Here is a 25,913-nt window from a genome sequence, read left to right as displayed (position 1 = left end):
TGTGAAGCAAAGTCTTCAATTTCTTGAAATCCTTATCAGTCCTATTGATTAGTGTAAGTTTATATTTTGGATTATTTAAAAGTTTTTAGAACCCCGAGTTGAGGTTAATCATGGATTCAGTTTCTATAAACCTCCTTTAACTAGGCTATACTTGTTTTGGGTTTAAATCCAACCCTCCACTGAAGTCGAGTGAACTACTCGGGCGGGTCCATATTAATCATCTAACGAAACATTTTCATTATAACTTATACAATTCTTTGATTGTAGCATCTTCCAACTCATATGATCTTGTGAAAAGTAATGTCTTTAGTTTCTTCTTAAATTCAATTGCTCCCTTTAGGTCCTTCATTTCAGTTGGCAGTTTATTACAATGTCTAGGCGCACAGTAGCTAAAAGCCCTTTCACCAAATTTACTATTTGTTCTTGGTTCAGATAACCTATGTTTGTCACTCATGTGTCTTGTGTTAACATTTGTTTCTATTTCTAGTTTGTTCAGGCATTCTTTTAGATATTTTGGTTAATTGATAGAACAACGTCTTATTCCTATCGTCGTATCTGAACTTGGTTCACTATTGTAACCTACAGTAGATTGCATAGTAAATTGATCTAAATATGAACGTTAATAATGGAATTTAACTTTTCTTTAGGTCAGAATCTAGTCACGTGGAATTTACGAAACACTTGGTTTTCCTAACATTTTTATGCAAATAGTTACCCAAATGTTCACTTTTGATTTTTGGCTAACTTTAATCTGTTACTTTTGTGCATTATCATCTTCTGGATGCAATTAATTAATCGCACAAGTACATTGCTAGCCAGAATTTAATGTTATCGGTGCAGATACTATTAATAGCCCCCCCCCCCTTTCTCTTTTTAAAACAATCTTGGTATTCTGTTTAAATTTTATTTGTCATATTATTTAGCTTTTGTTGCAGTGGCACAGGACAATTGTACTATTTTAATACTAATGCCCATATTAATTTTTTTTTTACTGATTCCCAAGGAAAAAAATATTTGGTTGCGTTGATAGATTACAAATATAGAACATTTTAGGCTTTGTAACATTATTCACACACCTATTTGAAACTCATACAGAGTTGTCCTTATATAATCAAAGCTTAATTCGTGATAAAGGTAGTTCGTAGTTATTGCAATTTTATACCAAAATTATTTTTTGTAGTGTTAACTTACTTTTAAAGTCTGGCTTACCAAATTGGTAATTATCTATGCAGGAAACGTATCTGTTTGCGCAACCCACATCATTTAATAAAGGCAGTTTTTATTCAATGCGATCTCATTTCGTATGGGACCGTGGGATGGGATTTTTGGTCCCGCCCTACACGGAAAAAGACCCAGCACATTGAGGACCCACGAGATTAGTTTTAGTCTTGCACATCTTTTTACGGATTTTAGATTCAAATAGCGTAGTATGCGTTAGTTAAGTCCACGTCACAAGCGTCCTTGTGAAGCAAAGTCTTCAATTTCTTGAAATCCTTATCAGTCCTATTGATTAGTGTAAGTTTATATTTTGGATTATTTAAAAGTTTTTAGAACCCCGAGTTGAGGTTAATCATGGATTCAGTTTCTATAAACCCCCTTTAACTAGGCTATACTTGTTTTGGGTTTAAATCCAACCCTCCACTGAAGTCGAGTGAACTACTCGGGCGGGTCCATATTAATCATCTAACGAAACATTTTCATTATAACTTATACAATTCTTTGATTGTAGCATCTTCCAAATCATATGATCTTGTGAAAAGTATGTCTAGTTTCTTCTTAAATTCAATTGCTCCCTTTTTGGTCCTTCATTTCAGTTGGCAATTTATTATAATGTCTAGGCGCACAGTAGCTAAAAGCCCTTTCACCAAAATTACTATTTATTCTTGGTTCAGATAGCCTATGTTTGTCACTCATGTGTCTTATGTTAACATTTGTTTCTAGTTCTAGTTTATAAAGTGTCTACATGATTTGTTACTTCACTATAAGGCTGCATTTCCGGTCCTCTACAGCAGTAGAGAACCCTGCTCTCTCTCCACATTCGTTTCATGTTCATTCGAGACCATTCAGCATTTCACATCGCGTATTGCTCGCTTACTGTTAAATTATAACCTCCGAAGCACTCACTGAATAAGGAAGTCTTCAGTTTCCTCTTGAAAGCCTTAACATTTTGTCTTTTCGGATGTGTCGGTGGAGCTTATTGTATTGTCTCTGGGCTGCATATTTAAAGGGTCTAGAGCCTACGGTAGACATATCTAGGTTCCTATAGTTTGTTTGCTACATTGATTGCATCAAGAGCTTAGTTATTTTGAACTTTCAGAACTGATAATTTTGATTGTTTGAGCTTAAAATCTCTTCTAGTTTTAATAGGTAATCTAATCAGTGTCCTACAATTAGTACACTGGTAATCCTTGCCTGGGGTTAACTAGCTCCTCTGTGGTTATGTAGTTTAAACTTACACTTTAGTTAAATTAATAGATGTTTGCAGTAATGAATTCCGGTAATAAATTTAACTTAATAGTTTAACAGCAAATTCCTCCAGATATTTGTTTACAAATGAAACTTTTCTGATATATTAGTGATTCTTACTATATTTGAGGAGTGAAAGCTCAATTAGATATCGCGGCAAAATTATCTTTGAAAATTGTTTGGGTTATCAAGGTTCTATACACTTTTTTTTTTATTTTTTTTTTATTTCCCACCATCTTATATTTGGTTTAAAATATCATTTGTTACTTAACACTGGTAAGAATGTTTGAAATTCCCAGCTGTATAATCAATGTATATATAGGATGTAAGACTGTATAGTCCGCTAATAGCTTTAACCTTACTTAATCTATTTAACAATATTAGTGCCAATCGTATATAAAAAAAATGGGCTTAATAAATCCCCATATTCTGTTTTATATGAAAAGGAATTTAAAAATCTTAGTTTTGTCAACTAAATAAAGATTAAGTTAATACAAATGCATCGTAGATAATTTAATAGATAATTCACCATGGTGTTCAGGCAGTATGAAGAAGTGAAATTGTGATGCCTCGTTTGTTCTTTTCCATAATTTCCAATAAATAATTTATATCTGAAGTTACAGTTGTCTCCTTTTAAGTAGAATAGTCTGTTACCGGTTATATGGCATTAATGCTTAGATTCTTTCCAAATCACTGACTTATTTATTCGCTAAAAATTCTAGTCCTTTTGACAATAACTACCGAATAGGTCTGTTTAAACTCATAAAAAGTCTTGAGTATCGATAACTCTTGTAACTATAGCCATTTTTAGAGTTTGGGATACTCGTAGGGTACTCGCACTCGATACTATTTCATATTTTTAAAATTCAGAATATTAAGTTTCTAAAATTATTACTAAAGGTGTAGGCATCGCATCGATGTAGGGTGTTTTCTGTGGCCTTTATTAATGCTTAAAAGATATATTTATTGTTAAATCTTTTAATCATATTTTTGAGTATGGTTAAGCACCAATTTGACGGAATTAAAGACCCAATTACTGTATAATATTTTTATGAAAGACTAATTCGTGGGCAACCTCTCTCTCTCTCTCTCTCTCTCTCTCTCTCTCTCTCTCTCTCTCTCTCTCTCTCTCTCTCTTAGACCACATATAATGAAAGTTACCTTATTCGTGTCTATTGCCGCTTCCATGATTGTTCTGTTTGGTGTACAGTTTTCTTCAAGGTATTTGATTCCGCCGTGCGCTTTCAGATCAGACGCTACTGCCCTCAACGTCTTTTTGAAATCCTTCCCTTTGAATCAAAAAGATCTTCCCCTCTTGTTATTTCCGGCAATGGGCAAGTGTTCCTATATTTACATTTTCCCTGTTGCATAGAGCTACAAGGCAATAAGCACCATGAGCCTGTTAATGATAAGTTACCATGAAGAACATTATCCTAATTGGTTTTTTTAGCAACTTCAATTTACACATACAGCGAAATTGGGTGGGGGTAGAATTCTACAAGCAACCCATTATATTTAACTGATTTTCAATAAGCGTAATGTGCAAGTTAAATCTTGTGCAGACCCTTTCACCCTGTTCAGCTTAGAAAATTGGAAATGCAACTAGTTTAAACTCCTGAAAGAAAGCATGTTCATTGGGTTTATTTTGGTTGTCTTAAAGTGTAAAAATCATTAAGCCATGTTTCAACTATATAGATGTCAAAAATTATTCCAATTTTAAACATTTTGCTTAATTTTATTTCAGATTGAACATTATTGAAAGTATATTGCAATATATACATTTTGCTAAGTGATTTTCATTTCTTGGTGTTAGGACCCCTGTCCCGTGGTTTGACATTATTTGTTGACAGATCTATTTTAATGTTGTTATTGATCTTTTAAGATAATTTTATATTCACTACTTCGCATGTAGTTTATTTCCTTTCCTCAGTTATTTTTCCATGTTGGAGCTCTTGGGATTATAGTCTCCTGTTTTTCCAACTAGGGCTGTAGTTTGGCTAATAGCAATAGATTTCATATTTACTCTGGTAATTTGGCACAACCTAAGATAGTACAGATCTACTTATGCATACCTGTTTTAAAAATATAATTGCAGCCTAGTTTTGAGTAAAACATAAGATTGATACTTTCTTTACTAAACTGAAATGTCTGAAATAATCTTTTTCACTTGACAGTGACTCCAGCACGATGGTTGATGCCTTAGTACTCGAAAAACTGGAAGCCGGGTTTAAGAAACTGGAAGATGCCACAGACTGCAAATCCTTGTTGAAGAAATACCTAACGAAGGAAGTTTTTGATGACTTGAAGACTAAGAAGACTAGCTTGGGTGCCACTCTACTGGATGTCATACAATCTGGTAAGTTAGGTATTGGGAAAGCTTGAATATAAGCGGTTTGAAAATTTCACTATGATCCAATCTTTGGTTGGTCTTTGCTAGCGGTTTGAAATCGCACACATTTCAAGATCTGCATTTACATATTTCTGTAATCTAATATGTGGTGGTATAGCTAGTGATTTTAGCCTTCTGGGAAAATCACAAATGTGTTAGGGCTGTCTGATTATAGATCTGGCAGTGATTTTAGCCTTTTGAAATTTAGAATTATTTGCATTTGAGGTATGCAATCTCAACAGCACTGTTCTTAATATTTAATAGTTAGACTACACTACAGGTATTAAATTTCTGTGGTAGTGAGAGAGGGCCATTGTGTTACGTATAGTGGTAGTTAGAAGGGGGGGTGTAAGGACTTTGAAGAGTAGAGAAAGGTTGTGGGTGGGGTTGTCCAACCCTTTACTTCCTAGGGTCCCTGCATAGTATTTCAGTAGTAGTAGGTATGGATGTATACAGAGGATGAGGTGTATAGGGCCTTACGGTGAGGGGATGAGATGGGTCGATGAGAATTCCTGAGGTTGTTACCTCGGTGAAGGTAGTCTTGAAAGCAATTGTCTGTTACTGTGGTTGAGTTGATGTCCATTTGCAGGTCGCCCCCCTCAGCTGTGTTGTCTCCCTACATTCTAGTAGGTAGTTCAGGGGGGGGCCTGTTGTGGCATGACGTCAATGTTCACAGAATCTTTGGTTATTATCTAAAATCTCCCAGTTTGCCTTTTATCCCAACCAGAGCCTGTGTATGCATACAGCCTGCTCTCTTGGGGTGTATCTGTCAATGGGGGGAGGCTCTAGCTCCGTGGCCTATTTGTACCATGTGGCGAAGGGAGAGCCATTCCTATCCACTTGTGTAGCTCCTTGATTAGATGTTCTTTGAGCTGTGGCTTTTTTATTTTTAATTTGTTGCAGTGCAGGCTGTATGTGCACCTGTACACTTTGTATATGCCTAGTGCCTTTGGCTAGTTCATCAGCCTTCTCATTTCCTGGTATCCCAATGCGACTAGGAATCCAGTTGAGAGATACAGGTCTGCCTCTTTCATATATTAGTGCTTTGATATCAGCCAGCAGGGCCTTGTTTTCTTTATTCTTTTCCTGTTGCAAGGCTTACATTGAGGATCTTGAATCAGTATGTATGACTACTGGTCCTTCCTCATTTTCAATGGAGTATTGTAGTGTTTTATTGCAACAAGCTGTCTGCATGGTGGAGGCATTTGATGTCCTCCAGCAGGCCGTGAGGTTACTGGAAAATACTGCATCTCCTGTTGTCTGGGTTCCAGGGTCTACAGTATCGTCAGTGTAATAGGTCTGTGCCCCTGCTGTTTCTGCAATCCGGATTGCTGCCTGGGCTGCATTTCTAAGTTCCTCCATTGTGCAGTCTTTCTTTGCCCTAGGAAGCTTAGCATACCTGAAGGTTGCCACCTCTTCCACGGTGGGATGTGTTGTGCGCCGTCCTGAGTATGGGCTTGGTTGCATAATATCCTCAGCTAAGCCCAGGCTCTTCATGTTGTTGCTGTGGTCCTTGCCATAGGAGCTTGGGGTTTGAACCTCAGGGTGCTTTGATATTTCCTCTTGCACTCCTTTTTTTTTCCAAGTCTGTCTGAGAGGAACATCTTTGCAATTGTGGATGCATTTCTGTGCAATCCTGTCTTCTAGTGATGACAGACCAGTTTCCATCCGCATGTTGCACAGTCTTGTCCATATAAGGGCTCCTAGCATGAGCCTCATGGCATTGTTTTGAATTTCTTCTAATGTGGCTTTTTGGCTGCCTGTCAGGTTTGTTAGGGTTTGAGCAGCATAGTTTACTAGCGTTCTGGAACAGGGTAGATAGGACTTCATTTGAACATGCTCATTTGCTCTGTCTGCTTAGTCAAGTATCTCATGGCTGCCAGTCTGGTATTTGCTTTTTCCTTGAGATACTTGATTTCCTCCTTGAAGGCGCATTTTGTCTATTACAACTCCCAAGAATGTGTAGCTGTCCACCCACTCTAGGGGTTCCCTTCCTATTGTGAGTGGATGTAGGGGGTTTGGGGCTTTTATTGCCATTGCCTTTGTTGTGCCTGTTTATTTTTAGTCCCAACTCATTGGACTTTTGGTTGATGTCATTCAGTGCTCTCTGCATTCTTACCATTCTGACTGGTCCTTGAGCTATTACACATGTCATCCGCATAGATAAATATCTCTATTCCTTCAGGAAGTTGGAGAGAGGCTATGTTTTCCATGATGTTGAAAAGGAGGGGGCTGAGAATCCCTCCATGTGGTGTGCTGTTTACCAAGTCATGAAATACTGATATCACTCCTTGGAACTTTACTTTGGCTTGTATTCCTAGCGCACAGTTCTTTGTCCATGCTAGTAGGTGACCTTTTACTCCTTTTCTTGCCACTGATTGCAGCATTGCTGCTGGGCTGGCAAGCTCTAAGGTTTTTTTCAGTCTATGAAGTTTGGTTGATATAGCTGAGAACGTCTGTAATGCATTCAGAGGTTCCAATTCCCTCCTGGTATGCATATAGCTGATTATGTAGGGGTCCAATTTCATTCTGTTTAGTACCATTTTTTCTCCTGTCTTTTCCATGCAGGATACTAGAGCTAATGGTCTCAGATTCACTGGATCTTTTGGCTTGGGGATCGTATGTGTATCTTGTTTCCTCCAGGCTTGAAGCCTTGTGTGCTCGTGGTTTGTTCTGTTCATTAATCCCTTCTGAGCATTAGGCCCAAGTAAATGGCCATTCCCTTTCAGCACACTTCATTGCAAGGAAGAGGAACTTGATAGCAGACAATCTGAGCCAACTAGGGTCTATAGTTGGTTCAGAATGGTCTTTGAATCAAGTTGGCAAAAAGTCTCCTGAAATTTTGGAGTTCCAAATTGTAAACATGTTTGCCACTCCTGTACACACCCTTGGGATGGAATGAACGTCTGTGAGTTTCCCCCATTCTGCCTGATTAATCAGGTACTGAAAAAGCAGGTCCTCATAGAATACGAGTAATGCTAGTTGTGTCGAAGTGGCCTCTTGTGGATTGGTACCCAGACCTTCTGGATCTTCTTATAAAAGTTCCAAGAGAACTTCTTGACTGGCCAGACGCTCTACGTTGCCCTCACGCGAGTTAAACGGAGCTGCTTATTGCCCACCTCTTCACAGCCGGAGGTTATCCAGCACCTCCAAAAGAGGTTTTTAGAGCCAGACCGCAAAACAACTTTCAGGGGACCTTCCCCAGTCCTCTACAGCAGTCTATCAAGGAAAATGGTTACTATTCTGTGATTAGTGTAGTAGAAGGGATATTGCTCTGCTCAGTCACACACTACCAATGATTGCAGACTTTTTTTTTTGTACCTATGGAAGGAGAAACTTAAGTCGCAGAAGTAATAGGCTACTGCTCAGCCTTAAGCCAGATCCAGACTGAAGGGAATCTACCTCTCCACCTCCCCGTGATAAGTTTTAAGTAGTCTTGCACACCTTGGGAACTAAAACCCCCACCTTGAATATGTTTAAAGTTTTGGGGTCCCTATGGATAACAATTTTAAACCTCTCCACAGAGATTCAGATAAAGACCTTACTCTGAAGACTGTCTTCCTTCTAGCTTTAGCCTTGTCAAAGAGATAGAAGCATCTACGTGGTCTGTCTTGTCTTGCACTCCAAGGAGAGGAAAAATGTCTCTCTTTTGGATCAGTTTATAGCAAAGACCCAAAACCCATTAATTGATGATAGTAATTTTGCAATTTTACTACGCCGTGTCTGCTATCAAGGAGGTAACCTATGGTCTGGACAGTTTGTTAATTGTATTCATTACCTTAAGAGAATTGTTCCATTCCATAGTTCATCCCTAACTTTGTAAGCAAGCTCAAGTCGAAACGAGAAGGAAGTGTCGAAAACCTCTGTATACGTGATGTCATCCTTAAAGCCTATATATCCAAGGGAGAAGAGTCGACCCAGTCCCTTAGCAAATGACACTTGTTGCCGTCCCTAGTAGGTGTGGAAGACCAACCACTTCACCAAACTTTACTTAAAACTGCTCTCACAGAACATTGGACACGCTCTTATGGCCCAGTCGTAGCTGTACCATAAACAGTCTTGAGACATGCCATTGCAGCTGTACCGTAAATAGGCTTGAGACTTGTGCCATTGCAGGATGGTTAACCCTTTGTCACATCATCTGTTAAAGTGTACATGAGAGTCGAATGAATAAATTCGTCCTTCCTCTCCTTGGAACTTCCTTCCTTGGGAGTATTGACATAGAAAACCACTTATGCAGGTAAAAATGTGATACTGTATCACTTGATTTTGAACTTTAATACTGTATTAATTTTGTTCATTCAGAATCTCAAACCTTTGTGATGACATCTCGAACTTGCCTTTCACAAGAGTCTGTCAAAATTGTTTTTATTCTTTGGGTTGGGTCCAACAGATGCACTAATTGTTCACCAAGACTTCCTCTCCCCTAAGGAAGACTCATTTAAATGACGAGGGTTTGTATTCGTGTAGGGACAAAATATAATTCTAAAAAATTTAATTTTCCTACCTATACAAACCTGAGTCATTTAGGATAATGTCCTGCTTCAGTCACCTTGAGTCTTGACCATGAGCAAATGATGCAACTTACGGTGACTCAACCGCTCCTACCCAGCATGTAGGATTTTGGCAACCATACATTGTTCCCAGAATAACAAAATTTCCTTAATTCTGGTCATAGTAAAATCATAAGAGAAAACCCATTTAAAGTCTCGGATTTGTATATCTAAAAAAATAAACTATTTCAATTTGTAGTCAAAGCTTTCTACAGTACAATTAGGGACCTAATGAATGAAAATATCAATGTACTTACAATCCTACTTGGAATTTTTTTAAGCTTCTTCATCCATATTTTCTTCACCTTGCACTAATTTTATACTTTGTCCTGTGAGAGGACTAAGTCATTACCTTAAGGGAACTGCTCCATTCCATCAGTTCATCCTTAACTTTAACTTAGTGCAACTCAAAAAGGTTTTTAAACCATAAAAACAGATTAAGAAAATTATTATGTGTGGCTTAGGCATTTCTTGTAAATAATTTCAATGCAGAAATGTAGTCTTCCACGGTATTTTTGTACAAAGAATATAATACAATATACTACATTAAAGCATAAACTATATGAAAAATCAGCCTACTGTGTTAGTAATCACTTGTTTTGGGTATGTCATAACTTTTATAAAGTAGTAACCTGAAATTTAGTTTACTAATGGTTTTAAATTATTTACAGGTGTGGAGAACTTGGATTCAGGAGTTGGTATCTATGCTCCTGATGCAGAAGCTTACACCCTCTTTGCACCCTTGTTTGACCCTATTATAGAAGACTATCATGTTGGCTTTAAGAAAGAAGACAAACACCCTGCCAAGGATTTTGGTGATCTTGACCAGTTTGTGAATGTGGATCCTGAGGGTACCTATGTGATTTCCACCCGTGTGCGCTGTGGCCGTTCCATGGAGGGTTACCCATTTAATCCTTGCCTCACTGAAGCGCAGTACAAAGAGATGGAAGAGAAAGTATCCTCTACCTTGTCCGCCCTCGAAGGAGAACTCAAGGGCACGTACTACCCTCTGACTGGTATGTCAAAAGAAGTGCAGCAGAAATTAATTGATGATCACTTTTTATTCAAAGAAGGAGACCGTTTCTTACAGGCTGCCAATGCATGTCGGTATTGGCCAACAGGACGTGGTATTTATCACAACGACAAGAAGTCCTTCTTGGTATGGGCAAATGAGGAAGACCATCTTCGAATCATATCTATGCAGAAAGGTGGTGATCTTGGGGAAATCTACAGGCGTCTGGTAAGTGCAGTTGGCGAGATAGAGAAACGTATACCATTCTCTCATCATGACAGACTAGGTTTCTTGACCTTCTGCCCCACTAACCTTGGTACCACCATTAGGGCTTCAGTTCACATAAAATTGCCAAAACTTGCTGCAGACAAAACAAAGCTTGAAGAAGTAGCCGCCAAGTACAACTTGCAAGTGCGAGGTACTCGAGGGGAGCATACAGAAGCAGAAGGTGGAATTTACGACATCTCCAACAAGCGCCGCATGGGGCTTACTGAATACCAGGCTGTAAAGGAAATGCAGGATGGCATACTTGAGCTGATTAAGATCGAAAAGGGAATGTAAGTTGTAAGAAGTTGAAGCTAGTGGTGATGTTAGAATTTATGAAATACACTGAGGATTTTCAGTGTTCCAGTTGTTTGTGGTTCACTGCAATGAAGACAAGGGATTGCAGGAATGGTGTGAATTTTCCTTTCTGGAGTTTCCCGTGTAGTACTCTGACCGGTGTGAGGTCTTGTTGAACTGTACATAACCACCCTAATGTGTTGAAATGCTTGAATGTTGTTTTTATGATTATTAATATATAAAAAGAGCTGTAAAGGATATTAAAAGTATTTATCACAGTGTGCTTTGAAACTTTCCTTTTGTGGTCTAGAATATAAGTAATGTTAAGAAAAATATTGATTAGAAGTTTAATTTAATAAAAATTCAGTTTTAATTAAAAATTCCCCTTCTTGCCCACTCATCTTTCTATATTGGAGCAGTCCACCGTAAAAGTGGAACAAAAAGTTGAAGCTATTAAAATAATTTTGTAAAAGCATCTTGACATGAATCTGACTATTGGAGAAATGTTCTTCTTTTAAACAATGTCACATTTACTAAAAGTACTCTTTGTTTAGCAATGGGGAAAAGCCATTTGCCATTTTTAATTCAGGGATGGACTTACCATTAAATATATCTTGAAAATAAGAATCTGTAGAGGAGGAAGTTTATACTTCCTATCCATACAAACCTCAGACCTTTATTGAAACTTCAGTGAAGCTGGAGTTGGCCATTTCAACTTAATAGAGGTGGTAGTAATAACTGGACAGTAGGAAGTAACATAACCTCTACTAAGACCTTAACTTTCTACTTTGGCAGGTTGATTGAAGCATTTAGTATAACTTGAAAGGTCTTTGGTTTGTAGTTAATAAAAATTTTGATTGTTCCCATACGTAATGCAAACCTTCGACCTTCAATAGGAGCCAATACCTAGGAGAAAGGAAGTCCCTAAAATCAATTTGGATGGTTTACCGACCATAGAAAATGTCGATGCACTTTGGCTTAGGAGATCGCAAAAGCGATGACCCCTACGGATCCCTCAACATCTGGGTAAGATGTCACCAGTGTTAGGCTAGGTACCTACCAGGAGACTGGTAGGTGTTTGTGAAAACATATATCAGGAAAGAGATTGCATGTATAGCCTATGTGTAATAGATTGCATACATATTGTCCATCCTCCGCTTCGTCTGAGAGGATGGGAGAGAGACCGTACTTCAATACAGACCTGTCTGTAAACTCCTGCATGTAAGATAGGTACTGCTTCAGCCAAAATGGGGGAATAAGTGAACAGCCAGCCATTCTACCTCCTAGATTTACAGGTGTATATCTAAACGGCTATCTTGGTAAGAAAGATAGGGTCACAACATGGCTGGAGTAGCTACTGCAGGGCCAAGGATGAGGTTGCCAAAGGACATGAGGGTAAACTCCCGTGAGGAGTGGAGTTTGTCACAGCACACACTTGCCTTCAGGACTCCTACCATTGACAGATTTTTCCTGAATGTTGCCAACGTCCCTAGAATAGTCAGCCAGCTTGGGTATACTGAAAGATGTTCTAGAATAGAGTTCTAGTAACGGAGGCAAACTGGTCCTTCGGTGGCAATACCTCGTATAAGAAGCCTTTCTGGCATGCACTCAAGTATCGTATCCTTTAGGCATACACTAGATATGGATGCATGCACGAGAACATTCCTCAAGTTGAAACGGATCTTGCGTAGTTATGTCAGCTGCCCAGGTTCGTATCTGCTTTTCTACTTGCCAATGATCTGTGTAACAGAATCCCTTTACTTGTAGACTAGTCATGAAGGTGGCCTTTCTTCAACACTACCGTCTGTTGGTTGAGGGATTCCTTATCGTTCGTCTCCATTCTAAACAGTCCTGACATATATCTACAGCGTCATTGTATTCCATGCCAAATATTTCGAGAATCTCATTTATGCCATCATTCCACCTCAATCTGTCTTCTCCATCATCATCTACCTTCAGGAACCCATTCCACAATTTTCTGTACATCCTGATATTCAGGCATTAGATATATATATGGCCGAACCATCTTTAAGTGGAGTCTATTTGAAAAATCACTGGTTCTACTCCCAAAACTTCTCTATTGGTCATGATTGCAGTCTCTTCTGCTTGTTACTCCAAAGATTAGACCAGCTTTTCTGTCAGGACCCATGTCTCGCAACTATATAGGAGTAGGGGCATCAGGATTGAGTAGAACATGGTTTCACCTATCTTTGGATGTTCCTACGTCTTAATAACTGATACATTGCACCTACATATTTACTATATGTAGCTATTAAGTTGTTAATTTCTGGCTCTATTTTTCTCTACTGATCTTTATAGGTACTTCTGATTGCTTTTAGTAGCAGTTCTAGCACCCCTACTCTTTCAGTTTCGCTGACCAACATAACCTGCGCAACTTCTATGCAGCAACAAAGGAAATATTCGGTCCCACACGGTCATCAGTGGGCGGCCTGAAGGACGCGGGTGGGGCCACGACCATCGCCGACAGCGAGGGCATCCTGGCCAGTTGGAGGTCTCGCTTTGAGAACCTCCTCAATGACCAAGCAGACACCCCAGACGATCTCCTGCGAATGACCCCGCAGCATCCCGTCCGTCACTGGATGGCACTACCACCCTCCATCCAGGACTTCAACAAGGCCCTGCAGCGCATGAAGCCCGGCAAAGCCCCAGGGCCAGACAACATTCCGTTGGAGCTCCTCACTCACGGTGGCCCCGGGTTGAGGAACCGTTTGATGCTCCTTATACTGAAAATATGGGAGACCAAGACCCTCCCCAGTGACTTCCGCAATGCAAACATCAAACATCATAACCATCTTCAAGAAGGGAGACAGGGAAAACTGTTACAACTACCGGGGAATATTACTACTAAGCATCGCGAGTAAGATTTTCGCTCGGATTCTCCTTGACCGCCTCCTTATTCTCGCAGAAGACGTCCTGCCAGAGTCCCAGTGCGGCTTTCGATCTTCCCGCGGGACCATAGACATGATCTTCTGCGCGCGACAACTACAAGAGAAGAGCCTCGAACAACAACAGCCCATAATGTTCATCTTCTGGGATTTGAAAAAGGCCTTCGACAAAGTACCTCGACCTGCCATGTGGGCTGTCCTCAAAAGATATGGCTGCCCACCCGATTTTGTCAAGCTGGTGTGTGCCCTCCATGACGGAATGGTTGGGAGAGTCTGCCACCAGAACTCTCTTTCAGGCCCATTCCCCATCAACAGCGGCCTGAAGCAGGGCTGTGTTCTGGCCCCAACGTGTTTCTCGCTATACACCGCAGCAATGCTCAACGAGATTCCCCCCAGACACACCCTCAGTCGACCTACGTTTCTGCATGGATGGAGGCGTTTTCAACCTCGCTAGACACCGCGCCAGAACCAAGACCACCTTGTGTGCAGTGCGAGAACTGCAGTATGCTGACGACAATACCACCCCAGGTCAGACGGCAGAGGACCTGCAGTCGTTAGCTGATGCATACAACTCTGCCTACGAACGTTTTGGGATGCAAGTCAACACAGACAAAACCAAGACCCTCGTCCAACATCCACCAGGACTGATGCTCCCGAACTTCAATACCACAGTGAATGACCAACCGTTAGAACAGGTGAACCAGTTCTCCTACCTAGGGAGCATCCTAACATCAGCTCCCACAAGCAAAAAGGACGTGGAGAACAGGATCAGGGCAGCCCACTCCGCCTTTGGCCGACTCAACTGCCGCGTATTTAACAACCACGCACTGACAATGACCACCAAAATAATGGTGTTCAGGGGAGTAGTCCTCTCCACGCTCCTGTATGCATGTGAAACATGGACGCTATATAGAAGCGATATTAAAAACCTAGAACGCTTCCAACAAATGAAACTGAGGCAGATCTTGAAAATCCCCTGGGAGAGCCACCCCACCAACATTGAAGTCTTAGAACGTGCCTCGCTGACCAGCGTGGAGGCCACCATCATCCACCACCGCCTCCGCTGGATAGGACACGTGCATAGGATGGATCCATCTAGGCTCCCAAAGAAGATATTCTAAGGAGAACTGACCCAGGGCACCAGACCACGAGGAGCCCCGAAAATGCGCTATAAAGATCAACTAAAGCGCACCCTGGCTCTAACTGACATCGATCCTTCCTCATGGGAAGAAACAGCCAGGGACAGGAAAACCTGGAGGAGTACAGTACACCATGGCACCGTGGACTTCGAGGAGAGGAGAAGGAGAGAGCGATTAGAACAGCCCCGCCCACCACCTACCCTCCCTTGTGAACACTGTTCGCGACTCTTCCACCACAGACTAGGACTTAACAGCCACATCAGACATAAGCACCCACCCCAAAGATAGGAGACTGATGGCTAATGACAGAACCCAATACTCGGACACGAGTGGGCGCCGACGACGACTCTTTCAGTACTTTCCAAAATTGTCGTCGTGGGACTCTGTCAAAAGATTTCATGAGGATAAGAAAGCATTGATGTTGGCCATGATTAAATTCCTATTTCTTTTCCAAGATGATTCTTAAAGCTACACTGACTATCACAGTTTATACTACTACCAGTCTTGCTTTTTTCTCTAAAATTCTTTCATAGATTTTACCTATATGGCTCATAATTGATATTCCTCTATGGTTCTTACACTCTGTTGGGTCTCCTCTTTTGAAGAAAGTACAAATAAATGATAAATTCCAATCGGCAGGAACAATACCATAACTAAAAGCAATGTTGTACAGAATATGGAGGCATTCAATCATTCACTTCAGCTACTTGTTGTTAGATCCAGGTCCGTTATTACTCTTCATTAATTTTAATGCCAATTTATCGTCTTCCAATGTAACTGGATATTCCTGTGACACAAACTTCCATATCAATTTCAGCTTCATCATAATAAGTTCACTAGAATGCTCAGCTCACTTGTTGTTGATATTAGGGTGTGTAAGAAGCTTACCAATTTTATTTTTGATGGATCGATTTGCTCTGGTTTCTCTAGCTCTATATTTTCTTGCCATGCTGTAATGGAGTTTCCTGGTGCCTTCAAAGTCAATATCACATTTTTCCCCTTTCCTCTTCTACATTGTGTGTTGGGCTTCTCTTTTGATTAGGTTTGCCAAGTTTCTATAGAATTCTCAAGGCTCCGTCCTCAAGAGCGAAAATTGTTCGGTGAACTTTGTTTCTCATCGAGCAAAGTTCGGTAAAGGTCTTTATGCTTGCATCCAAACAATGACAGTTGAGCAGTGAGAGCCAGGTGACGGCAGCAAGGGATTGCTGTACAAGTAACAAGAAAATAGTCAGTCGTAGGCGCAAGAATTTAAATTCTTGTGTATTGTTATTGCTGTGTGCTAGAAAAAAAAGGAAGAAGAAAATTTGGTGTAGTGTTTGCAAAGACAAAAAAAAGTTTGGAAGTCCTGTTACAATATACTTTAGAGGAGATGTAAAGAGAATCAAAATAGATTTCATAAATAACAAGAGAACAAGTACAAATACATTGTACAATATCATCTCGAAACTGGAAACAACAAATCCCCAAATGATACGAGTATGAATTATGAGAAGAGCCTTTGTGTTGAAGCCCTAATACTGTACAGGCAACATTACAGTACTTCCTCTGTTAGCTGGATGCAGCTATACAAAACTTCAATACATATTACAAGAATTTCCAAGCAGAGTTTGTGTAAAATTACACCAGAAACATGTAGAGAGATCTAGGAAGTTCTAAGAAAAGAAATTATTCCGACTTGCTAATTTGCCGAGTATTTTGTCTTTTAATGCGGAGAAGTGCTAGTTTTCGCTACACCTCTTCTTCAATAACATAATTGATATCAAGGTCCCCAGTTATTCTATACATTGCTGGAATTTATGCATCACCATCTCTATAAATATCGGCCCTTGCATCCAAAAGGCTGAAAGTGTGTTGTTTATACAACTATCAAGTTTGAGGTTGCCTTGCAGCCCTAATAAAACATTGACGTTTAAACTTTAAAGTGGAAGATACATCAAACGTATATCATTGGCATTGGTTAAAAACATTAATTCGTACATCAGGCAATGACATCTCTCATGTCTTTAACCACAAACGAGCACAGCTCTCTCTACTTCCGTAATCATATGAAAAAACCTATACAGAACGTTGTTCGGTGCTTCTACGCTTCTGACGTCGCCTTTAACAAAGCTCGTCTGTGTGGACGAAGCCTTAGTCTCTCCTCATTTCCGGGGTCCTTTCCTTCATCCAAAATCAAAAAGGTATTTTGTATGTCCTTTATTGCCCATTTTACACCCTCATTCTACCATATGGTAGTTTTCTTCTCTTTCTTCCTCCAACAAATGTCTTTTCTTGGATGTTATGATGAAACTGATCTGACTGTTACGGTCATAAATACTCAAATTGTTAATGTATCTGTACCAGGTATATTTATGAGAGCCCTTATGTTGGAAGATTGTGTTTAGTACTGCTAAATTATTTCTTGAGCAAAAATCAACCATTTCCCCTTTAGCATTCTGTTCTCCCAGACCAATTTCTCCTTGGACTCCAAGCACTCTGTAGTTCTCTGTTCTTTAAATTTTCATTGTTACTGTGACTTTTCTCTCATTTTTATATACAGTATAATGTCTTTGATACAGCTGGAAAATTCAGGAGTAAATATTATCCTCGACCATGGTCTCTATTACCATCATTGCTTGAGTATATTAATTCATAGTCGTTATGAATGGTCTTTCTGCCATGTCCCCCTCATTCTTGTCTCTACCATTCCAAAAATTTTCATATTCTTCTCCTCTAAAAGTTCAACACTTTCCTTACACTCGTGGTTCCAACATTTCAAGTTCCAAAGAAGGTATATTCCTTAGAGGGTGCCTGATTTCGATCCTGGTTCTGTTGTTGATGAATCCGACCACTGTCCGATAATTAGGCCTGCGGCCTGTCGCAGGTTTTTTCAGATCTGCTAATTTGTACCTTCCTGACACCGCTCCCCGAAGGTTACAGATTTTCTGGATAAAATCCGAGCTAAGAGTCAGGTTGGAACCAGCCGTCACACCTCTACAAGGTTACACAGATCCTACAACAGTGGAATTCCAGCCCCTGTTGCCGTGACGGAACATGTTAGGGAGGTTTAAAAGCAAGTCTTTTACTTACCACAACCCGGAGGTGTTCATGTACAGTACTCCAGTTGTGCCCCTTCCTCCTTGCAATTGTCTGAGAATGACAGGATGCCTGGAGATGAAAGTAAAAAAGCCACCAATCCAATCTTCCAGTGCTTCCTGTTCCACTGAAACCAGAAGGGAAATTGCTGGCTGCTTACCAGTGATGCTTCCAACTGGTTTGGGAACCAGTGTAAAACGAGTTCCCATGAAAAGGGAAGTGGTTGTAGCGGCGGTTAGAGTATTTCCTTAGGTCCCTGCCCCTGGATCAAGTCAGGTAGGTAAGGAGACATTAATCTGATAATTAAGAATATGTGAAAATAATAAGTGAGAGAGAAAAAGTGTGGAGGATTTGGACAGGTAGGTAAGGGAGACTTTAACTTGATAATTGGTCAAGCTGACATCTCCGCACTCGCTGAAATACCACATCCCGAAGAGACTTCATACCACGGATAGACTAGTTTGGTATTCGGATATCATGCGAGTTCCTTTTCCTAGGCCAAATTATAATTAACTAAACTCTTTTCCTCCATCTCTTTATCCCAACTTCAAGCTCAAGAAGTTAAAAAAATAAGATACTGTATCAGTTAAAAAAAGCAAGTGATTAATACAAATACTATACAATACAGTACATTATCATTAGTACTGTAATGCATAATGCTTTAAACAACAAAACAAAAAACTGTTTTGTTATGAATAACAAATTCGAATAACATCGGCTCTTTTAATTGCATTTTAACTTTCATATGGTAGTAAAAAATTACCATACAGTAGTTGTTATAAATGACATTAAATAGAATACGGGTAGTGTATAGGCGATATATTATTACATACTTTTATAAGTTTATGAAAGCATAAGCCAAATTGTACAATTTACTAAACAATTGGTAGAGAAAGTCATCAATTTCCTAAGCTTTGTAATCAAGCACTGGAAAGCTAAAAGCTATAACATTACTGTGCATCGGTAAGAGATGAAACATCACTAAACTTCAATATACCTATAGAATCGACAGTAAATAAAATATGAGAAAAGTATTTTTTACTAAAAGAGGAAATAATTTCTTCGATAGTTTTCCTTAATCACTGATTTGGAAAGCAAGGTGGTAGTCTGGACCAACTCGCAAACATAAACAATGGAAAAGACGTACATTCACTATTTTTTTTTCATAATACGATACTAATATCCGAATATTGCACATATTATTATTGGATACAGTTAAGTGAAACATCAGTGTTAATCTTGTTTAAGTACAGCTGTACTTTTTGATAATTGCAAATAGACATGTAGTTTAGTCAACGGCCTAGCTTGGTTAGAATACAGTACAGTACATACATTAATGCGTATTACGATTTTTATATTTTCATTTAGGTATATGTAAGGACGTGTCTACAGTAAAATTAAGTTTTTTTTTAGTTCTGGCTAACCTGCAACCCTAGTTGGAAAAGCAGAAAGCTATAAGACCAATAGCTCCAACAGAAAATAGCCCAGTGAGGAAAGCAAATAAGGAAACACACAATAGTGTGCCAGAGTGTACTCTCAAGGAAGAGAACTCTTAACCCAAGACAGTACCAAGATCATGGTACAGAGGCTGTATGGTTTGATTTTGCAGTGTCCTTGTCCTAAAAGAACTGCTTATCATAACTTAAGTCTCATCTACCCTTACCAAGTGTAAAGTAGCCACTGAAAAAATTTACAGTAGTTAACCCTTTGTGTGAAGAAGAATTTTTTGGTTACCTGAGTGTTGTCAGGTGTAAGGGGAATGAGGAGAATCTGTAAAAAATAGGCCAGACTATTCGGTGTATGTGTAGGCAAAGGAAAAATGAGCCGTAACTAGAGAAGGATCCAATGTATTACTATCTGGCCAGTCAAAGGACCCAACAACTTTAGCGGTAGTATCTCAACGGGTGGCTGGTGCCTTGGCCAACCTACTACCTACAAAAGTGTTTTAAGAGTGTACTGTATAACGGGTTTATAAAAGATTAAACTTAAAAGGAACATAAAAATTTGCAAAATTCTTTAGATGAAAAAAATATACCATAGATTTCTGTATTTACCTTACTGCATAAAGTGGTTAGCGGACTGTCGCCATATGTAGCATACAGACTGACTACTTGGGATACCGACCCCAGTCCAGTTGCAGTTCATTAAAGTGGATTGGTCCCCCCCCCCCAAATCAAAGCAATATGAACAATAGGCACCAGTCCTTGATTTGATTCTGGGCAAGGGGACCCAACAGCAACTGAATCTCAGACAAGATTTATTACTTTTTTCATTTTAATCACCGTTTACTAATTAAAAAACAAATGAGCTGAGGAATGGGTTACATTATAGTAGGGAAAAATATAGTAGTAAAAATAATTTTTTGCTAGGCTAAACCTCCATCCATCCATATACCAAAGGCACTTCCCCCAACTTTGGGGGGTAGCCGACAACAACAAAAAACAAAACAAAAAAGGGGACCTCTACTCTTTACGTTCCTCCAGCCTAACCAGGGACTCAGCCGAGTTCAGCTGGTACTGCTGGGGTTTCACAGCCCAACCTCCCACATTTCCACCACAGATGAAGCTTCATACTGCTGAGTCCCCTACTGCTGCTACCTCCGCGGTCATCTAAGGCACCGGAGGAAGCAGCAGGGCCTACCGGAACTGCGTCACAATCGCTCGCCATTCATTCCTATTTCTCGCACGCTCTTTTGCCTCTCTCACATCTATCCTCCTATCACCCAGAGCTTTCTTCACACCATCCATCCACCCAAACCTTGGCCTTCCTCTTGTACTTCTCCCATCAACTCTTGCATTCATCACCTTCTTTAGCAGACAGCCATTTTCCATTCTCTCAACGTGGCCAAACCACCTCAACACATTCATATCCACTCTAGCCGCTAACTCATTTCTTACACCCGTTCTCACCCTCACCACTTCGTTCCTAACCCTATCTACTCGAGATACACCAGCCATACTCCTCAGACACTTCATCTCAAACACATTCAATTTCTGTCTCTCAATCACTTTCATTCCCCACAACTCCGATCCATACATCACAGTTGGTACAATCACTTTCTCATATAGAACTCTCTTTACATTCATGCCCAACCCTCTATTTTTTACTACTCCCTTAACTGCCCCCAACACTTTGCAACCTTCATTCACTCTCTGACGTACATCTGCTTCCACTCCACCATTTGCTGCAACAACAGACCCCAAGTACTTAAACTGATCCACCTCCTCAAGTAACTCTCCATTCAACATGACATTCAACCTTGCACCACCTTCCCTTCTCGTACATCTCATAACCTTACTCTTCCCCACATTAACTCTCAACTTCCTTCTCTCACACACCCTTCCAAATTCTGTCACTAGTCGGTCAAGCTTCTCTTCTGTGTCTGCTACCAGTACAGTATCATTCGCAAACAACAACTGATTTACCACCCATTCATGATCATTCTCGCCTACCAGTTTTATATAGGCTAAACCTATATAAAAAAAATGAGGAAAAAAATTAAATATCCTATTACTGAAAATAAGACAATGAAAAAATCTATGAAAACTTAAACACAAAGGCATATTCTAATCACCAAAGTCATATTCTAGTAAATTATGCATGGAAAAAAAAGTAAACATAATTACCAGAAGGCCACACTAGTCCCTCTACAAAACAAACAAATAATAATAGAGACCCCTCACTATCCCATTACGAGTAATTTTGGAAACATCATCAAACAGGAAAGAATCAAATCTAAGTAGAACAGTGAATTTCTCGGTTCACATAAGTAATGTTCTCAAATCTCCTTCTACTCAACATCACAATCTATGAAAATAATTAGCTCATGACTAGGTACACTACTCCACAACCCTAATACAAAACACCAATTTAATCTACTACTATGCCAATAGCAGCACAAACCGACCTATATGTTTCTTCATGCTCTGAAACATTGTATAGAACTACATGTTGTGTCCGTATCTAATGTTAATGTACTGTTAATTGTACCAATGCCAATTGGAAGTTTGTCACAAAAAATCTTACCTGTTTTCTATTGGTAATGTGTAAAAACCTTTGCTGGTGTTTACTTCCAAGTCTGCCAAAATCACTAATTAGGATCACTATGTCTCTTCCTGTTACTGATAAACTACACATGCTTTCATGTTTATCACAGAGTGATTTTGTACTATCCTTGGTTAGACCATTGGCCAAGACTGCTCATACCTAAATATGCCATTAAGGCATCATCATATCAAGTCACTGACAGAAAACCTTGATTATCCTTTACAAATGGTGTGCTAAATTGAAAGGGTTCACCCTCATCAGCAGCTCTTTAAAAGATTGTCCTTGCCAGAACTTATATATGAGCACTACAGGGAGTAGGGCATTGTGCTAGTCTGAAAAAAAAACATAAATAAATTCTGAGATAAAATTAAAGATGGGATGAAAGCAAATAACTCAATTCTACAAAAAAACAAAATTTACATTAACAATTTTTTCAATACAAACTCTAATTATTGTAATGGACCAGGGATGACTGGAGATAGGGCATGACCATCCTAATGATCCCATGGGCGTTGAAAGTGACTCGAAACTCAGACCCTGAGGTAGGATGGAAGGGGGGATAAAAACATGGGGTACTTCCTTTCTAACCATATGGTGAGTACTCTATTGGCAAAAGAGTAAAAGTGGGGAATGCTGCAAAGTGTAACCGGCATCTTCCCTTTTTCCGCTGCCCCACTGCCTGGAAGAACCTTGGTTCCTTCCTAGGAATTGTGGACAATCCTGCAAACAGTTCTAAAGTGACAAACCTCTTCCAAGGAAACTTGCCTGGGAATAGGATACCCTAGGCAGCTCCATGGATGGTACAGAACCTTGAGAGACACCTAAGTGTTGCTCAAAGACCAAAGACGGATCCCAGGAATCCTTCCTCTGACTGTCGGACCCTTGAAAATGTGCATGGGAGTCAGACAGAAGTACTGATTTGGGATCGTCTGCCTACTTTGGCACCGGACAGTAGCCTCAAGTCTCAGTGGACCAGGGCTCTGGTCTCTGATTTCTTCTGTAGCCCAGTGGGATACCTAGCAGATGCACTGGGGCAGGGCGTGACCTTGGGTCTCGGTCTCGGGACCACGACTTGAATCCTCGGCCAGGGCTGTCCGTGTAGGCCTTGTATTTTAGTGCCCACTGATGCACAGGGCCGTAGACCCACTTCACGGTTCCATGCCTATCCACTCAGGGGCTGAGGCTTGGGCCCCCTCACTACTTTGTTGCCCAGGTGTGACAGGTTGTTCAGCACACAGGGACGATTGAGAACAATCATGTCAGTAGCAAGAGCACAGGGAGTGTGGATTTACAGCTGGTTTAACAAAAAACACTAGATAAAGTTCATCCTTCCATGAGTGTCTAGTTTTGAAAAAATAATCAACAGCCAGTATCCACTTCCTGAAAGAAAAAGATAAAGAAAAGTTTACTTGAGGCCGCAAAGTACGTCCGTACTTGATGCGGCTGAAAACTTAAGAAACTTTGACAAGTAAGAGGGAGGGGCTCCTCACTCTCGCACCAACCTGTCGTTAACGACCCAGTTAACCATTCTACCCCCAAAGGACGTACTGATACGTTTCACAAAACTCATCCCTTAACCCCCATGGACGTACCGGTACGTTGTTGCAAAAAGGCTGCTACTTGCATTTTTTTTTGCACATTTTTGATAACTGGATGAGAAACTTTATGCATTTTCCAAAATAATGAGACCAACCTGACTTCTCTATGATGAAAATTAAGGCTTTCAGCGCGATCTAAAAAAAAAATATTGCAAAACATGCTTGAAAATGGAAAACACCTGGGAGCGAAGGGTGGGAAAGTTCAAAATAACCTTGGGGGTAAAAGGGTTAACAAATTCAACACGCTCGGAAAACATCCCTAGATAAAAGACAGTGGTTTGTATCCGAGCAGGAACAAACAATGCTTTATAATACATCAAGGATAGCGATAAGATCTAGGACACTAACTGCTTGGGGTCTTAGGTAAATACAAGCTAATTATGCAACAAACCATATTCTAAGAGTAGAACTTGGGTATTTGTGGAAAAAAAAAATTCAAATTCACACATCACACTTTTATTATGATATAAAAGATACATTAAATACATTCTGACTAGTGAAGTACATTAAACAGCCTCTGAATATAAACTGGGTTACATGGCACTGTAGTCAGTGCCGTTTTTGAAAAGGCGGAAGAAATGTGGCACACGCATCAAGTATAAACCCTTGTTTGCCTTGAATGTGAAGGATCAACTACATCTTCCGTGCAGCATAAAAACAACTCCCAACATTTTATCTTCGGTAATACTGCACACCAAGATATTACATCCTTTACAGTAAGGATTCCAATTTGCAAGTACAGGATATCACAATAGGTGCATAAACTGGAAAGAGATGCTTTTCCCAAGCAGCTGTAACAAAAACGATGCCTCTTCACAAGGCAACTAAATCATTTCCCCAAATTACACACCAAAATATACTGGCCCTGTTCAAAATAGGGTTCCCTAACCAAAGACACCTGTCACTTACTCTTTATACAGTTCTCAACACTGTTAAATGTATTTCAAAACTTGATACTGTATTACATTTTAATTACAGTGGTTAATTGTACTACGGTATTTTAAGAACATTCGAATCAAGAGCAGTTGAACTAGTTGTTTCGAGACACCGCGAGTTTCAGATTGTGTAATGTGCAATAATAATAAAACGTAATATTAAAGGACATTCTTGATTTAAAAGGATATTAATCCTAATTCTACAAATAAGAAGAAAAAAAAAAACATCTACTATACTATAGTGGGTTAATTTAAATATTTTGTCAAATAAAATTTTAAAGTCCAGTTTATAACCAAACTAGAAATCTAGGATGAACCTTGACCTTTCGGCTGTCCACAAAAAACAAGATAAAATAAAACTAAAGGTTATTTGTAAATTGCTCAAATTTTTAATTTCTTCCTTAATTTCTGAAAAAATAATTCTATTTCTTTATAACATATGAGTAAAATTTCTACGAATGATGAAACCAAAAAAAAAAAAAAAGAAATAAAAAAAGAAAAATAAAAAAAAAAAGAGAGAGAATAAGTCGTGTTCCAAGTGCCAGAACACTCAACCAAGGTAACTTTCACCTTAAGAGTTACAGGAAAACCAAAGATTTCTTATAAGTAAAAAATTGCAATGAACACTAAAAGAGCAAGAGAAATAGACGGTAGTAGATTGTCAATTTCAATTCTATATGGACAAACACATTACAAATCCAAAACTATATCATACTGTGAGGAACCATATATTAGGAGCTTCACATGACGTTAAAAATTACAAAAATTAGATTCCTGCATGGCATAAGTCGGTTAAACTTTCTACAGTGCAAAAAATTTTATTTTTAGTCATAGTATGTTAGTCAACCACAAACAAATGAGCTCTCCAAGAACTTGAAGACTGTCTGCATATTAACAATTAAAATCTATAAATTACAGAAAGTCCTCAGCTTACAAACATAATAGTTTCCAAGACTTTGGTTGTAAGTCTCATTTTGCTAAATTTTGGCCTCGCATGCCTACGATTTTCAGCGCAGACGTCAACAAATACGGGTAGTCTTTTTCATGTTACAAATGTTATTTTGCGTTAGATTATATGATACTGTATTATTACAGTTTTTCATGTGAAATTTTGATACCAGTTGGATTTGTTTGTATCTCCAATTGTTTGTAAGCCGAAGACCTTCTACACCAAAAAAAAAAATCATTTTATTCTGTGATTTACTATATGGATCCCATTCTTATATATAAAA

The 25,913-nt window shown here is 39.4% G+C and overlaps 1 protein-coding gene across 1 annotated transcript in view; it reads left to right on the top strand.

The window, feature by feature from the left end:
• Positions 1-11,259, top strand: part of LOC137655638 (arginine kinase Met e 2) — a 98,303-nt gene extending 87,044 nt beyond the window's left edge. Inside the window, exons 2-3 of the mRNA XM_068389563.1 lie at positions 4,641-4,822; positions 10,080-11,259. Coding sequence (XP_068245664.1) covers positions 4,641-4,822; positions 10,080-10,981 — 1,084 coding nt within the window. The 3' untranslated portion in view covers positions 10,982-11,259. The remainder of the gene's footprint in view (positions 1-4,640; positions 4,823-10,079) is intronic.
• Positions 11,260-25,913: the final 14,654 nt, after the last annotated feature.

This window comes from Palaemon carinicauda, chromosome 16 (assembly GCF_036898095.1).
Source record: "Palaemon carinicauda isolate YSFRI2023 chromosome 16, ASM3689809v2, whole genome shotgun sequence".
NCBI classification, from domain to species: domain Eukaryota; kingdom Metazoa; phylum Arthropoda; class Malacostraca; order Decapoda; family Palaemonidae; genus Palaemon; species Palaemon carinicauda.
Note: the sequence above shows the minus strand (reverse complement) of the source record. Positions and strands in the feature narration are given on the sequence as shown.